At 43.5% G+C, this 16,861-nt stretch overlaps 1 protein-coding gene across 1 annotated transcript in view; it reads left to right on the top strand.

Moving 5' to 3' along the window:
* The window catches only part of BRF1 (BRF1 general transcription factor IIIB subunit), a 212,905-nt gene that overhangs the window by 10,834 nt on the left and 185,210 nt on the right, over positions 1-16,861 (top strand). Inside the window, exons 2-3 of the mRNA XM_069950096.1 lie at positions 3,068-3,148; positions 16,118-16,291. Coding sequence (XP_069806197.1) covers positions 3,068-3,148; positions 16,118-16,291 — 255 coding nt within the window. The remainder of the gene's footprint in view (positions 1-3,067; positions 3,149-16,117; positions 16,292-16,861) is intronic.

Raw genomic sequence — 16,861 nt, 5'->3', positions numbered from 1 at the left:
GCGATATGGCTATCCTCCCGGTACTTATGCCTACCGTTCCCTTTTTGTAGGCAAAGATAGGAGAGGTGGCTGTGTCTTTATGTATAGCACAGAGGCCAGCACAGTGTACATGGAGGAGACTGCCACAGTATATACAGATACTGCACTGCCACAGTATATAATTTATAGTGTCTGTACATACTGTGGTAATATCCTCCATGTACACTCTGCCACGCCTGGTGCTGTGTGTATATATATAATATGTATAATATATAATATATATATATATATACACACACACACACACAGCACCAGGCGTGGCAGAGTGTTCATGGAGGATATTACCACAGTATGTACAGACACTGCCTCAGTATATAGAGGGTATATATATATATATATATATATATATATATAAATATAAATATATATAAATATATATATATATATATATATATAATATATATATTTCTCCCCCCCCCCCCCCCCCAAAAAAAAATAAATAAATAATAGAATTTGCTTTTTTTTGTTTTTTTTACAATTAAATTGTGACCCTCTAAGGGCAAATTAATCAAATTCTCCTGGATTGATGGGAGTTTTAGTTTTGCTGGAGGGCCGCCAGTTTGACACGCCTGCTTTAAAGCTTATGTCCACACCACGGCAACAGTTTACAATTTAGCCAAGTGAGGAACTTTACAAATACATTGTTATAGGGGCTATCCCAAGATTAGAACTAATCATCTGTCTGTTGGATACCGATCTGACTCGCTTCGGAGCACGCTTCAGTTCAGCCTCATCTCTAGTGTAAAATTAAGTGTTAGGTTCCCTTTAAATCAGGTTCATGTTGAAACGGGACGCACCTAAAAAGTGTCCAGCTCAGCTTTTTTAACACCTGTTCTAATGCGCAAAAAAAGTCAGCTTGGTAAATGTGGCCTAAACATAGGAAATCCATAGCTGTGCCCCTTATTTAGAGGGGTAAAATGCAATATGTGCCCAGTGGTGCATTTTACTAGCGTCATCCATTCACTGTTCCACTATTTAGGTGCATGGAGCAGTGGGAGGCATTGAATTTGAGCCATTGACTTCTATGGGAAAAATGCTACTACAACTTTAAAAAAAAAAAATAAATTGCACATCTCATACAGACATGTCAAACTTTTTGATCAGTTGGGGTCTGGGTTTTCAGACCTCAACCAGGAATAGCTGGGAGAGTTGATCAGCCATGGGCTTCACTCCCCGCCTCACTGCTTGGTCTGTCTCATTGCAGGAGGTAACGCTTTCATATATGCAAGAATTGAAGTGTTCCTTCTTGATGTGGTCTTCCCACTGAAGTCTTGCCAAAAATGTCTGAAATTTTACTTTATACTAGAACACATGCCCACCAAACTGTAAAAGGATGCACTTGGCAAAACCTTTAAATGGAGCACTTGCAGTTACGGTGCTATATCAGTGAAGGGTTATTTAGGTGGTTCTGTCCCCGTTACATTCACTTCACAGCAAACACTCCTCGGTTTTCTCGCTATAATTAGAGCGAGCTGTAAAACGTTATGGGAAATGTAAGATGTGTGAAGATCTAATGCACTGGAGGCAGAGGAAGGCTTTATAACTTCTTAATGATCACAGTGTATAAAGTATATGGAGTGTACACATCCTAAGATCAGAAGTTATCGACAGCCCAGCTCTCTCGGCAGTGTTCTGAAGCCCAATAGAGCAGGAATACATGTCTGCACTGCGCCCTAGTTTTTTGGGTGACCTTTAACCTCCATTTTGGTGATTAGTGGAGATCCCTTTGGGGTCCTAGCAGGAAGTTGTCAGGGTACCCTTTTAACAAGTAGAGATTGTCAGAAGAGGAACAAACAATTATTGAGAATTAGAATGGTTGTTTGATAAACTTAGTGTAGAATAACTGGTTGCACAAAGTGACACACACACACACGAGACAAAACCACATGCGTGGGATACCTCAAGAAATTATCTATTGTGTATGGGCCATCGGGTATGTTAGATTTCGACTTGCTTGATCTTTTGTTAGAAGCAGCTTATCCTCCACTCCCTGTGGTAATAAACACGCATGCTCTGCTTATGTGACCAAGCAGGTTTGTGGGGCTATTTGAGGTTGTTAGTTGTCACAGCTATGTTGGTTGGTGATGGGGCGGCCTTTGTTACCTGCTTTGTAAATCAGAATGTGTTGCAATTCTTTATTTGTACACTTGGTGGCAGTGTTTAGATTTAAATTCCAGCTTTTTTATACCCTTGTCTCTACATGTATATAGCTTTCATGTGACTATACCAGCACTCTGAATACACAGAGGAAACTTTTATATTTTGATCTGTTCATGTGTAATTAAGTAAAAAGGTTCTAGGTTTTTTTTTTTTTATTGTATTGTCCTTTTAAACCTAGAGACTTTTCCTTTTCTCCAGTTAACAATAAATGATCGTAAGTGAGCACTTTTGCAATTTTTTCACCATAAGGGTACAAACTCACTTGACGTATTTGCTGCGTGAATCAGTCTTAAAAATAAGCAGGCAAAACGCAGGTTAGCTTTATACAATTGTTCTGCGTTAAAATACGCAATTGCGTATTTTTGAAGCATGAAGCTTGTTGTTAGCAAAGCATCAGTTGTTAACAACCTGTGCGAAAAACGCATGTAGCTTCACGCTTCAAAAATACGCAATTGCGTATTTTAACGCCGAACAATTGTATAAAGCCAACCTGCGTTTTGTCTGCTTATTTTTAAGACTGATTCACACAGCAAATACGTCAAGTGGGTTTGTACCCTTATACATGGAACCATAGTAAGTTACGATCATAATTATGATTGCTCATATACTCTAGTATACGACCGATTGTGATAACAAATGAACAATGTGTTCCTATGCCGGACGATTAGTAAAGAATTAACACTGATTTTATGGTCAGCTCCAAAGATGCGGTCGGCGACACCCAAACAAATCTTTGTCAGCCATCTGATCATTGGCTGAATACACATGGAAAGATCATCCATTACATTGGAACCATATAACAATTTTCTATTTAATAATTCTGTCATTTAGACTTATGTTCACTAAGCTTTTACCTATTTCTTTCTAGGCATTGGGAAAACATCAACACTTGTCGGGGGATTCCACACCAATTTGGGGAAGGAGTCTCGAGCTCAGACACTTCAAAATGGTATGTAGATCCTTGCTTCTTTTTTAATCTGAAACCTGTTTTTTTCCCTCTCCTCTTTAGCTGTTGGGGGTAGTATGTGCTTAGAGTGGTGGTCTAAAATGTAAAGCTATCTCTATGCCCAGGATAGGGGATAACTAGCTGACTGTTGGGGTCATCACCAGTCCTAAGAATGGAGATCAGTTGTGGAGTGTGAGGACCTGCAGTGCACAGACTTGGTCATCACTCCAGTTACTGTCTATAGGGTTCAGTGCATTAAGAAGCTATAGAGTATAAGTGGAGCAGCAGCAGAGTATGCGTTGTGCCACTCCATTCATTTGGGGACGCTTACTTTTGGTGGTCTCATCTTGTGCATTGGGGATAGCTTTTATTTTGTGTTAAACACTTTGCATGTGCATGTGCCTAATGTTCATATAAAAAGTATACATGCATTCAGGGTTTGCATTCTCAAGTGCACCCTTAAAGGGAATCTGTCAGCACTTGTTCTGGGTTCTGAGGTGCTGAGAATGTGATGAAAGTCTATGTCTCCTAGTGCGGTGTGTTACCTTTCTTTTTTAGAAGGGTCCTGTACTTTGTCCCCAATCTGTGCCGTAACTGTCTTCACAACTGTCAAAGAGGGGGAGTGGTGATGCGTTCGTGCCACACTTCGGCACGCCTCACCACTACCTCCTCCCAGCTTCTCTTGAATATTCATTGCGCCTGTCCTCCGGCCTCCTGGCGACGTCATCTTTAGCTGCCTGGTTCTGTGTATCGCGCTTTCCCGCAGCCTGATTCGCGCGTGTGTCGGAGTGTCGCAGGCGCACTGAGGGCGAAAGCCTATGCCCACAATGGCTTCGCTCAGTGCCGCTCTGATGCACTACGGCTCATGCGCGAATCAGGCCGTGGAAGCGCGAGCAATACACAGAACCAGGCAGCTAAAGATAATGTTGCCAAGAGGCCAGGGGACGGGTGCAATGAATATTCAAGAGAAGCTGGGAGGAGGTAGTGGTGATGCGGCACGAAGTGCGGGATGAACGCATCACCACTCCCCCTCTTTGACAGTTGTGAAGACAGTTACGGCACATATTGGGGACAAAGTACAGGACCCATCTGAAAAAGAAAAGTAACACACCGCACTAAGAGACACAGACCTTCATCACACTGTCAGCACCTCAGAACCCAGAACAAGTGCTGACAGATTCCCTTTAAAGGTAGTCAGTCTGTCAAGGAAATTATGCTGTCTAAATCACGAGTATACTGCTAGATTTACTATGAGAACCGCCATGATCAGCTCCGTTTTTCCATGCACAGAGATACTCCTGACCACCCACTGCACAGAGAATTGCAACACATCCCCATTCACTGGAATTAAGCTGAGTTACAGTTTTCTGCATAGTGGGAGGATGGAAGCTCCGCTGTGAAGGGGAAATAGATGAAGGGACCCTTGTCCCTTTGTTCTGAAGATTAAAAGTTGGATCCCCACAAATCACAATGTCATGGGTTATTTTAGTCATTTGTCATACCATTATCAGATGGGAATACCCCTTTAGGCCTTGGTTGGAGAATATCAATGCTGAACACAAGTCTACCTGCAGCTTCATGTGTTGTTTACAGCGCCGACATATGATCGGCAATAACCTCAACACCGTGACACATCAGTGGGACTATAAGAGCAAACCCTTACAGACATGGGGAGAACACCGACAAAGTACTGCAGACACCACTGTCCTCTTACTCCTGGACAACACTTCTAGCATATGTTCACACAGGACTAAAATGATGTGGAGTGAACCCTAAGGGTCCATTCGCACGTAGTGTATCTGCTTTTTTGTTCTATCATTTATTTACATTTATTTACACAGAATAAACACCACAGCAAACATAGTAAGTGTAAATGTGACCTAAGGGTAAATTCACACACTGCGTATATGCTGCAGATTTGATGCAGTGTAACTCGGTAGAAATAAATAGCTAAACCCAGCATCAGATCTGCAGCTGATGCCCTACATGTGAATGGAGCCTAAACAGTTCTCCAGTTTGATTTAACCCCTTCCTGCATTGTGATATCAAAAGTGTGGTGGGGAAAAATGGAGAAGGGGTGAATACTATATCTGACAGCCAACACCCTTCGCTAGCTGCTAGAATAAGGAGAATAAGTAGGGAGAGTTGTGTGGTGTCCTGCACCTCTCTTTATACCCTGTGTCTGTGTGAGCGAGATTTCCCCATAGACTTACATTGTGCGGCCATCTCAGTAATGTGACCGGTTAGGGTCTGAACACGCGAACTCCGACAGATAAAAACTTATTGTGAATATTCAAAGTCATACCGTACCAAAACTATATAAAGTTATTGCTGTAATCTTGGTGGATGCTTGGGACAAACTCCCAGCAGATGTGGTTGGTAAATCTACAGTAAGTCAGTGTAAATCCGGGGAAAATTCCTTTATTTTATTTACAATTTCCAAAAACTGCTGTGGAAAAGACCTGACTGGGCCACAATGTGAATTTATTTTTGGGCTGCATCAGTAAGTGAGGTGTGTTCTCCATACGGCCAGCAGGGGGCTGTATGCTCCTTTCTAACCCTAGTGCAATGAATCCTACTGCCTGTGTTTGATTGTGCAGCTTATTGTGTGGATTCTGCTCTTGTAGAGACCTGAAGTTCTTGTGTACTTGCCATATTTACCATCTCCTTATGGAGGCCGAGCGGGCTGCAGCATTTTGTCATCTGCCAGTTACTGCAGTATTTCCCATCCTGCAGTCTGTATGTGAATAGTCGCCCTTGTATCCTGCTAATCAGGCATGTCATGATGGGAAGGAGCAGTGCTGTTTTTCCACAGTGAGATGTCCTACATACTACAGGACAATGGGAGTAGTATGTCTCCTGCATTCACTGTGCATTGTTTAGCCACCGTCTGGAAACCTATAGGAAAATTATAGATTGGTGCTCCTCAACCTGTCTCTCTGACAGTGAAGACCTACAATTCCCAGCATACCCTGGTAGCCATAGGCTCTTAGGACTTGCTGGAATTTGTAGTTTTAAAACAGCTTGGGCAGACTGTCATCGCTTTTTTAATGCTGCCCAACCATGAGTCATCCGTGTGGTCTTGAGGGGCTTCTCCCTGTTCCTCAGGCCTTTATTAATATATGGGTATAGAGTAGTGGTGGGGTACCCCCAGCCATTCAGATGTTGCTGGGGCACCCCAATGACTTGTAGTTCAGGCAGAATGAAAATGAAGACAGGTTTCCTTTCAATCTGGAATACTGACTGTCAAACAGGTCCCCAGTGCAACTACTCTTGTGAATGAGGCCTTAGGCCTGAGAAATCTGGTGCTGTGTCTGTAATACGAGAGTATATCCTGATGCAGATTTTCACTGTGCTGTGTGAATGCGCTTAATTTGAATTTATAAATCTGCCTTTTTTAAAAAAAAAATTAAATTAAATTCACAGTGGAGAGTTGATGCGCTGCAGCACGGTCTTCTCCCCACTCTATCTAGAAAGCTATAAACATTAGAGACAAGCAAATTTACAGTACGTTTGCTTGAACCCGATCACTTTGCATTTGAACCAGTCAGCCTGGAGAAGATGGATGCAGCCCTAGGGGGAAATTTTTCTTTTCTAGGCTGTGGGAATGAAATACAGAGGGATCGAGTTTGCGTGAACCCTAACTTACTGCAAGTTTTGTCATCTCTTGAAGTTGCATAAACGCCCTTATTCTATTGTACATCTCCCAGCCGTACAGAGCCCAGACCCTGCAGTCTGGATCTCACACACAAACTGTGCTCTGATGACTTTTGCAGGCCGTGAGCCTGATCTTTCTTTGCCCGGTAGGTGGCATCTACACAAACAAGTTAAGAGCACAAGGAATTTCTTTTGTCCTCGGCTGGATTTCTTTGTATTTGCCGGGTCCAGAAAGTTACATGAGGAATGTGGAGTCGCATCCAGTTGTTGTGGCTTAAAAATAAACGCTTTTAAAATTAGCCTCTTTTCTTGTTGGAGCGGTCACCCTGGTATGTGCTCACAAATAGCTTTCACTGGGAATTGCAGCTCACATTATTCTCATTTTCTTTCCAATTTAAGATGAATGCACATGTTGCGGATTAGCACCCCTCCCCTCATAAATAGAGTTTTATTAGACGTTGTGCTCAGACTATTCTGTGTATGAACGTCACCGTTCTAAAGGTCACTCACATCTATGGGCTATTTCCACACGTAAATTAAAGCTGACCTATTGGGGGGGTAACAAAGTAATGAAATCTCACCCCTACACGAAAAGGAAGAACATGTGAAGCTGAGTCAAGTGGGGGTTGAGTGGAATTAACTTTTATTGCACTCTTTTGTGTGTTTACATATTGTTTTGTGTGTGTGTATATGTATGTGTGTGTGTGTGTATATATATATATATTATAAATATAAAAAAATTTACGGACTAAGGCCCTATTCACACGATATATTATTTCAGGTACATTGTACTATTTCAGGTACATAGCCTTAATTTTATTCATAGATCAATATTTTATGCATAGACCGGAGGATGTCGCTGCCGCTGTCCTTTTTTTCGTTGCTGTGCAGGATGCCGGTCTATTCCTGGGCATCGGCCTGGCCTGAAGCACTGGAGCCCCCCCCCCCCCCCAGTGTGATAAAACCTCTCCCCTCTGTGACGTTGCTCCATTGATTGTAATGAAGCCATGTGACAGAGGGGAGAGGTTTGTGTCACACTTAGAGGCACGCGGGCCGGCCCCCAGTGCTTCAGGACGGACAGGCGCCCTGCAAGGTAATCCATGTACCGGTCTGTTCATATTAAAAAAACTTAATGATGTACCTGATGGTACATTCACTTTTAATCATTGAATTCAGGTGTTTAGTCCTATTGTCACAACTATTTGAAATCCAACCCTTACCAATGCAGTCTGCCTTTACAAACATTGGAACGACGCATTCTTTCACCAAAGAGCGCATAGACTTCCAGCTTGGCATTATCGTAGGATGTTATCATCAACATTAGACCTTGTGAGCTGAGCTATGAGGGGTATTATTGAGATATGGTTGTGTTTAGGAACCACAAAATGGACACTAAATGAAGTTACACATTGAGGTTACCAAAGTGCATAGTGTATCAAAATCACCAACGCTCTGCTGACTCAATACCTGCAGAGAACAAATCTTATCTGGCCTTTTAAAATTGGCTCAAAAACTGTTCTCTGCAGGGAGCGTCATGATGTGGGTTCTGTGGGTTCATGGTCTGTGGAGTAAGGAATCGCATGAGTCTGGGTTTGGTGATTGCCAGGAGAACATTACCTTTGCATTGTGCTGTATAGTTTAGTGAAGGAGGGGATAATGCTATGGGGTCCTATTCAGGGGTCATCCTACAAGAGAAATCTTAATGTTCAGATGCCGAGAAATTATGGACAGTTGTAACTTCCAGCTCTATGGGAACAGTTTGGGTTAATTCCTTTTCTGTTCCAGAATTACTGCTCCCCAGTGCACACAGCAAGCTTTATAAAGACATGGAGGAGGTCTGGTGAGGAAGAACCTGACAGGCCCCACATATCCCTGACCTCAACCCTATCCAACATAGATTCTAAACCCGGCCCTCTCATCCAGCATCACTTTCTCACCTCAGTAATGTTATCCTGGATAAATCTGAGAAATGATATAGAAAGTCTTCCCAGAAGTGTTGGAACTGTTGTACCCGCAGAGTGGGGAGCACCTATGGATCCATAATGGGATGTCCTAAAAGCTCCTGGAGGTGTAATGTGTACATGTCCCTTTAGTCCCTATTCTGTGTGTGGAGTTTGGAGATGAAGGTAATGTATACTGCCAGTGGCGTAGCTACAATGAAGGCAGGGAAGGCGACTGCTATGGGGCCCCTGCAGAAAGGGGGCCCGAGAAAGGCTGCCCTGCCTTCATGGTAGGTACCCCCCTCCCCCAGGGGTCCAGAGAGGAAGAGGGACCCCACTGCACTGTTCAGCCCCCTCACTGTAGTGCCAGGTGAGCGGGCTGAACAGAGGAGCAGGACCTGCCAGACGGCACAGGAGAGGGATGAAGGCCCTTATGATCACATGACCCAAAGGTCCTCAAAACTTCTATGTGAAGATCAGCCCGGACTACAGGAGGAGGAGGGGGAAGCCTGGGAGCTGTAAGTGCTGTGTATTTGTGTCAGTGAGTGTATATATGTATCTGTGGGTATATGTATATGTCAGTGTGTGTGTATATATGTATCTGTGTATATATTTATATGTCAGTATGTGTATGTATCTGTGGCTATATATATGTGTGTATGTGTATGTCAGCAATGTCTGTAACACTGGTGTATATGTGTGTGTGTTTGTGTATGTCAGTAGTGTCTCAAGTGATTGACAGGTTTGCTCCCAAAGATGTTCTGCAGCAGCTTCTATTAATGCTGGGCTCTAATAAAGGAACCCACCACTAATATCTGCTGCATTTTTTTTTTTTTTTATTTCTGGTTGAGTATTTCTTATTACACTGAAATGATTTCCCTGTGTACAGTCTATTAATGGTGTATACATCTACACTAGTGTAATCACATTACAGCGTATATGTGTGTATGTCAGTGGTGAATCTGTATATACGTTAATGGTGCCTCTGAGTGTATATATATGTCACTGTGTGTGTTTGACGGGGGGGGGGGGGGCGGTGTACAGGATTCATGGGGCCCCATGAATCCTAGCTACGCCCCTGTATACTGCTGTATAGGGGCAGCACCGCACTGGTCTGTCATACACACATACATTCATTCATGGTTGGCATGCAAAGCTTTATTTCCTCAGCATTGGCAGGGCAGACGCCTACCCTGAATCCTCTTCCCTGCCCTTGATGGCTGATCACGGGTACGGCCTCCGTCTATGTAACATCTTCAGGACATGTTAGAGAATGGCAACATTCTGGCCTTCTGTTTCTCGCTTCATGACCTTGGAGGGGGGGGGGGGGGATTCATCCCTGCCAAATGTTACTAGTGCCCAGAGTTATTTGTGTCTTTAAGGATAAATATTTTCCATGGTTTGTCGGATCTGTTCTGCTGCTCTACAGACCTGTTATAATATGTAAACCTCTTTATCTGTTACATGCTGCACATGTTATGGAATCTGTGGAGAACTATTATATTTATAGCAATTATATGTTGCATTGTAGAGTTGCTGTACAAATTAAAGTTGGGGTTACATTACCCTTGTGCCCTCGGTGGCACGGATACAGTACCCACATATGAGATCTGCCCACTGGCCCGTCTGTTGCTACTGTTTGCCAAGGTTTTGATAGGGACAGGATGTACAGTTCGTGTCCTTTAGGCTACTTTATATTAATGTGGATAGGACATCAACATCAGATTGGTGGAGGTCTGACTCCTGTCACCTCTGTTGATTAAAGGGGCAGTGCCACCTATGCAAGTGCTGTGCCCTGTTTATCACTTACCAAGCAAATCTCTGTACATTTAGTAGCATCTATACCTGTTATTGCACCTTGTTACATTAAAGTGAAGAGAATGAGCTGAAATACCATATACAACCACTAGCAAATATATGGCACTATTGTGCCTGGTAGAAAACAGTAGATTAGTGCTGTGTAAAATTCTTAGACAATGCAAACTTGGACTAGACAGTCTACAGATGCTTTAGATTTATCACAGTGATTCATTGTGCTATAATAGCAGTGCTAAATCTGCAAAGAGAATATCTGTGTAATGGTGCAATAATAAAACACTATATAGATATAGGGGATACATCTAAGGGCCCTTATAGGCTATTGCTGTCATGCTGTGGGACTGTGTTGAATCCTTAGAGGGGCTTCTCTTCCTTGACGTGACCCAGGTTGCCTGTCGTTTTTTGCAGTTTTGGAGGGTTAAAGGCTCATTGTCTGCACTCTCATCCACTGCCTAAGGGAACGACTATCTCCATTTATTTCTTTGTTTGAAAGTTATTTTGTCGTAAAATCGACACTGACTTATGGCCTGTCATGTCAAAGAGCAGGCCAAGACATGACCCCATGTTAATGTATAGTGAGGACAGCTTGTATAAGAACACTAGTACTGAGGCTTCATGCTGGACTGCAGCCGCCATATGTTAACCCTGCCCTAATGGGGGTATAGGTCTGAATGGGTCCTAGATACATGTGTGATCTCAGACCAACACTGTAGTGATGCAGCAGGGTAGAGGCTACTACGCTACAGGTTACAGATGTTGATATCATCGCAGGTTAAGTGTAATTAAATTTTTCTAAGTAATATGAGATCACTGACATTGATGGAAAAGGATGCAATGACCGTAATGCCAGACCCCTTTAAGGTTGTCTTAGAGGTGTTACTAATCGTAGAGTCATATTGTCTGGAAACACTTTAACCTTTGACTCACGTCCTCAGGGCAGGACTTCCAGGCAGCACGCTGATCGGATCCAGTCTAGCGTATTGTTATGTCTGCTGACGGCCTCTTAATGCTGGATACAAAGAATCCTCCCGGATTGCATTTTTTCTCCCTATAAAATTGATTTACAGCGGAAAGAATAGAATTATCATTCTGCTCCTGAAACTAAGACAATGAGACCTTGGTTTACTTTCTGATGTGCGCGGTTTATATATCGCCTGCGCAGTCTACCGCTTTCTTTTATTACCCACGTTCAACAAAAAGGTGCTAAAGGCTTCCTAATAAATGAATATCTAGCCTTGTCAGACATGTTGGAGGAATTTTCCATTGTATAGGGTTGTCACAATCACAATGTAGAATGGCTAGTTTGGTGCCAATGAATTGTATCTGACTTTAAGGGCTCCGACAGATGGTATGTAGACACGCCTAAGGTGTTCCCACCAGCCAGCAATGTGCAAAATGCTAAACTTTCTCCCGTGCAAGCTGTATGCGGCTAATCTCATAGTTATGATGGGTATCCCATGTGCCCCTGTTTGGACAAAGCAGTGTGAACATTACCACTCCATTAAACTCTATGGTCTGTTAAAGAGCGCTTTGCTATCCTTGGCAGTCCATAGAGTTTCAGTAGAGCAGCAGTCTGCATGATCAACGCCATCTTCATTCAATCAGGAGCAGACAGGACCCCCTGTTTTGGGGGTTGGATCCCACCAATCAGACGTTTATACCTATTCTATGGATAGGTGATAAGTTGACACTATGGAAAATACGATCTGCGTGTAAAACAACTTTTTGACTTATCAAATGTTTAAATTACTCTGTTTTCAGTGTTCAGACCCCTATTGAACAGTAGATATCGCTGAGAGAGACATGCAGTACAGTGCTTTTACCTAGCGGTCTCTGTTCTCTGTCTAGCTGCAATGGACAGGCTCTATAATAGACTTATCATGGAACAGATACAATTCAGCTGGAGGTTACTCTACCGCACATTTCTCCTTGCCATATCTAGTGATTGGTTATGGTCTGAACATTGAAGACTCGAGTGATCTAAACTGTTCACATGTCGGGGATGAAAGGGACCCTATGGAATTCTTTTACTGTATAAAAATACACTTAAATGGAACCAATCAGCCCAATTGGGCTGATATTGTTTCCTGGAGCACTGTATATAGCTCCTGAGCAGCCTGCTGCACTTACCAGCCATGGCTGCAGCAGAAGCTGTATACGGGAGAAAAATAATACCTCCCCGCCTCTGCCTGCTGTGCACCTGAGTAATAAAACGTCTTTTTCTCCTGTATACAGCTTCTGCTGCAGCCGCGGCTGGTAAGTACGGCGGGCTGCTCAGGAGCTATATACTGTACTCCAGGGAACCATATGAGCCCAGTTAGGCTGATTGGTTCCCTTTTAAAGGAGTTGTCAAGTTTAGAAAACCTGGAATTATATAATCTAATAGTGAATTCTGAGCTAATAAAGCATGGGTCCTCAGAATCCGCAATTCTTAGGCCACATTTATACGTTCCGTAGTGCACCCCTAATAGCGGACCCACAATTATTTGCAGCACAACCTACAGCTACCTATGGCGCCACGTGTAAGTGAGTGGAGACTAGTAGTTACAAAGAAAACCTGTGGCACTACATGGCATCCTGAGTATAATTATATTGCCTGTGAAATACTAAGGAAATCTTCAAAACCTGTCCTGTTGGTGGGCTACAAGGACTGGAGTTGGGGAACACTGATCTGGAGGACCTGTCCTGTATTATACAAGCAACTCTGTTCCCTTGAAGTTCTGTGTAATGCTTCATTTCTCCTGTGGTGGCGCTGCAGGGAAACTAAAAGCTTACTGCCAATTTTGTTTCCGTAATTGCAGCTGATGGCTCTGGGTTTCAGCGGGGTCCTTTCTAACAACAAGTATGGACTGTTCAAAGGAACAAACCCGTTTAATAGAAGTTCCAGTGGCACAGTGATGGTCAGGCAGATATATAGGAAGGTTGTATTGGGTGGGCCCCCTCATATGTGTACTTTAAATTGAGAGATTAAAATCTGTGAGAGGTATTGTAAACCTGCTAGTGATCCAGTTGGGTCTAGTGTGTGTTTGTGTGTATATGTGTGTTTGTGTGTGTGTGTGTGTGTATATATGTATGTGTGTGTATATATATATATATATATATATATATATACATATATATAATTTATTTATTTATTTATTTAATAAAAAAAACCATCCCAGGTATTAATGTGTGAAGTAGGTAAAAGATGAGGGTTGTACTCCACTTTGCTACTAAACAAGATAGGAGTGGAGCCGGCAGACCACATTCACATACAAGTCTGGATTCTGAACTACCTTATTGCTGATAATTTGCTTCAGTGCTTCTGCAGCGATCATGGCTTTACGGTAGTAAAACTTTACAAGCTGCTGCTGCCTTGACAACGATGGTGAATTTTATTTTTTTTATTTTTACTTCAAAAAAGATTGACCGTGCAGAACCAAGATGTGCTGTGTGGGACCTATTAAATGTGTCCCCCTAACATAAAAGAAAATAAAAAAGCACACACCTCACATGGCATCATTACAACTCTAGAGCCGTACAGAGCTGCGCTGGGCAACTATAGACATCTGCACCTTTGGATGCCTTTAGTTTGATATGACATTCATAATCATGGCATGTGCTATTATACAGCTCTGCTATGTACATTAGGCCTAAATATGGCGAAACATTAGATGTACATTGATAGATGCCACCCTTTTTGGTGAGACGAGCCGACCATCTAATATGTATGGAATTATCCCAACATTAGGGAAAGAAGGATTGGACATGTTTGATTTCAGCATACCTGATCCTTTGTTGTCCTAGAAGATAGGCTGCTGCAAGAACAGAAGAGTATGCATATGTTTGAGGGGTCGGATGAGAAAGCTGTCGGCAAAACGACTATTTATTTATAGGGATATTCCCATATAAAACAGTTACTTACAGAATAGGGGATAACAAACTGACCAGTGGTGATCCAGTTGCTGGAATCTCCACCAATCCCAAGAACAGAAGGTAAGTTTCCTATTACTTGAGCCGACTACGATCATTTTAGTAAACATTTTAGTCGTCTGCTAGATCCGAACTCGTTTACTGGACCTCGATAATCGGGCAGTAAGGGCTGCATGGACATTGTTAGCGATGTCCATGCAGTCCTTGCCTAAACACCTCATACCTTATGTCTCCTCGCTGCTGGTGTTCTCTTCTGTGCTCTGCAGCTTCCCGTTCCCGACACTGCTGCTGCCGCCGGGAAGCTGCGGAGCACAGGAGTGAAGACCAGGGGGGACATGTATGAAAAGGGCGAAAATGTCTTTTAAAGCGCAGATGGGGCTGAATGGCGTAAAAATATTTGCATATTTTTGTGAATATTTATTTATTTTTGCACTGGCCTCATCTTCGCCACTAGGGCGGAGAGAGGGGGGCGTTACGGGGGGTGCAGCAGCACGCAGAGGGGGCACGGCCTCTGCCTGCACTACATTTACCATCTCAGGATTTATGTAGAAGCAATGCGCCTCTACATAAATCCCCTGAGCTCCGGAGCTGCGGGGACATTTGTAAGCCCTGCGTAAAAAAACAGACTTCATAAATGTCCCCCAGGAGCACTGAGAGGTCAGGTGTCAGGTGTTTGGGCACTTGTTGGCCACACATCACTATTACACGTATGGACGTGCGGTTGACGCCCGATGATTTTCGGTCCCAACCTAAACCAACGATCAACCGATTTGGGCGATTATTGCTCCGTGTAATAGGGCCCTAACACACCACTTGTGCACAGCCAGCTCACCATTTATTGCCTGTGGGGTTAGGAACATTGCTGAGTTCAGTTCTTGGCACTGTTTGGCGCTTCACAGTAGCTGGCTCTTGGGATCTGTGGGGGTCCCAGCTGTTAGTCCCCACTGATAAGCTTGTATATCCTGTGGACAGGGGATAACTGCTTCAGATGGGAGTACCCTTTATAAGCTGTGTGACCGTCTTAAAAGGGTGTTCTCATCTGCCAATAATGCAACTCTGCTGCATCCAAGCTCACTTCCTGGTTCAGAGATGGCAGGGACGCAGCGGTACTGAGCTGAATCAGCATGGCATTGCTGGGCCTCCCACTGAGGTTACACATCTCCAGAGACAATCCAAGCCATGGAGATGTGTGTAAGGTAAGTGGGGGAGAGCAAGTAAAAAGTATACTTACAGCCCCCGGTCACCACTCTGAGCGGAGAGCAGTGGCTGGGAACAGGCAATGAGCTGTCAACAGTATGAAGGGAAAAAGGGGCCAAACTTTGAAAGAAAGCAATTTTGCTAATGCAAAGAAATTGTTAAATTTGCTTTCTTTTGCATTCCCTATGACCTTACAAAAATTTAGGTGATGGGAATACCCCTTTAAGGCTGGGGCTATGAATCATGTCATGCCCCAATAATAGGTCCTTGAGTTGTCCTGTTTTGTCAAATTGCTTCTACTTCTGGGAACACTTAAGTGATGTGCACAAGAACTCCAGTCTTTGGCTCTCAGGGCATGCCATGAATTGTAGTTCTATAACAGCTGGAGAACCACTATTTGGGCAACCCTGAAGTATAGTAACTAACAGCATCATCTCTTGTCTTCCAGGAAAGAAACAGATCCATAATTTGGGCGTCCAGCTCCAACTCAACAAGCACTGTCTGGACACCGCCTTCAACTTCTTCAAAATGGCCGTCAGCAAGCACCTGACCCGTGGTAGGAAGATGATGCATGTTATAGCGGCCTGTCTCTACCTGGTCTGTAGGACAGAAGGAACCCCTCGTATCCTTTTTCTGTTAATCTAACCAGCGGCATGTTGTTTTTCAGATAATTCTCCCTTTGTTAAGCATTTCCTATGTGAGAGTGTTTTGCACCTTCCTGCGCTATAAATGCTTTATTAGGCTGATACCTGTCAGAGTAAACATTGTTTAATCCGCCTGGAACAGTACTCGCTGCTTCTCACCTCTTGGTATTTTTACTTTAAGTGTGGCAGTTTATTCTTTTTCTTACTCGAGCTGGAAAATCCGGTCTCCTGAGACGCCTGTTGTACAAAGACATGTAGGAGGCAGCTATTTTAGTATTGCTGTGCGGAGACACTTCCCAGCGCACTCATATACATACAGCAGTTACTAAGTATCTGCCTGAGGTATCCTGAGGCCATTGTCCAGGGAAAACCAAGACATGGTTGCCGCTAGAAGTCTCTTGGACTGAAGCTTTAGTGACGCCCCCTGTGTACAGCCTGATAATCGGATTATCCATGTCTATTAATTGTCTGTGCCCGCGGCCGGCTGCCATGGGGCCCTGTGTCAGAGACCTCTTGTAGAGGTGGACATTTTGGCATGCAGGGGTCCT

This window comes from Dendropsophus ebraccatus, chromosome 13, assembly GCF_027789765.1.
Source record: "Dendropsophus ebraccatus isolate aDenEbr1 chromosome 13, aDenEbr1.pat, whole genome shotgun sequence".
Classification (NCBI taxonomy): Eukaryota; Metazoa; Chordata; class Amphibia; order Anura; family Hylidae; genus Dendropsophus; species Dendropsophus ebraccatus.
The sequence above is the reverse complement of the archived record's forward strand: the minus strand, read 5'-3'. Positions and strand labels throughout refer to the sequence as shown.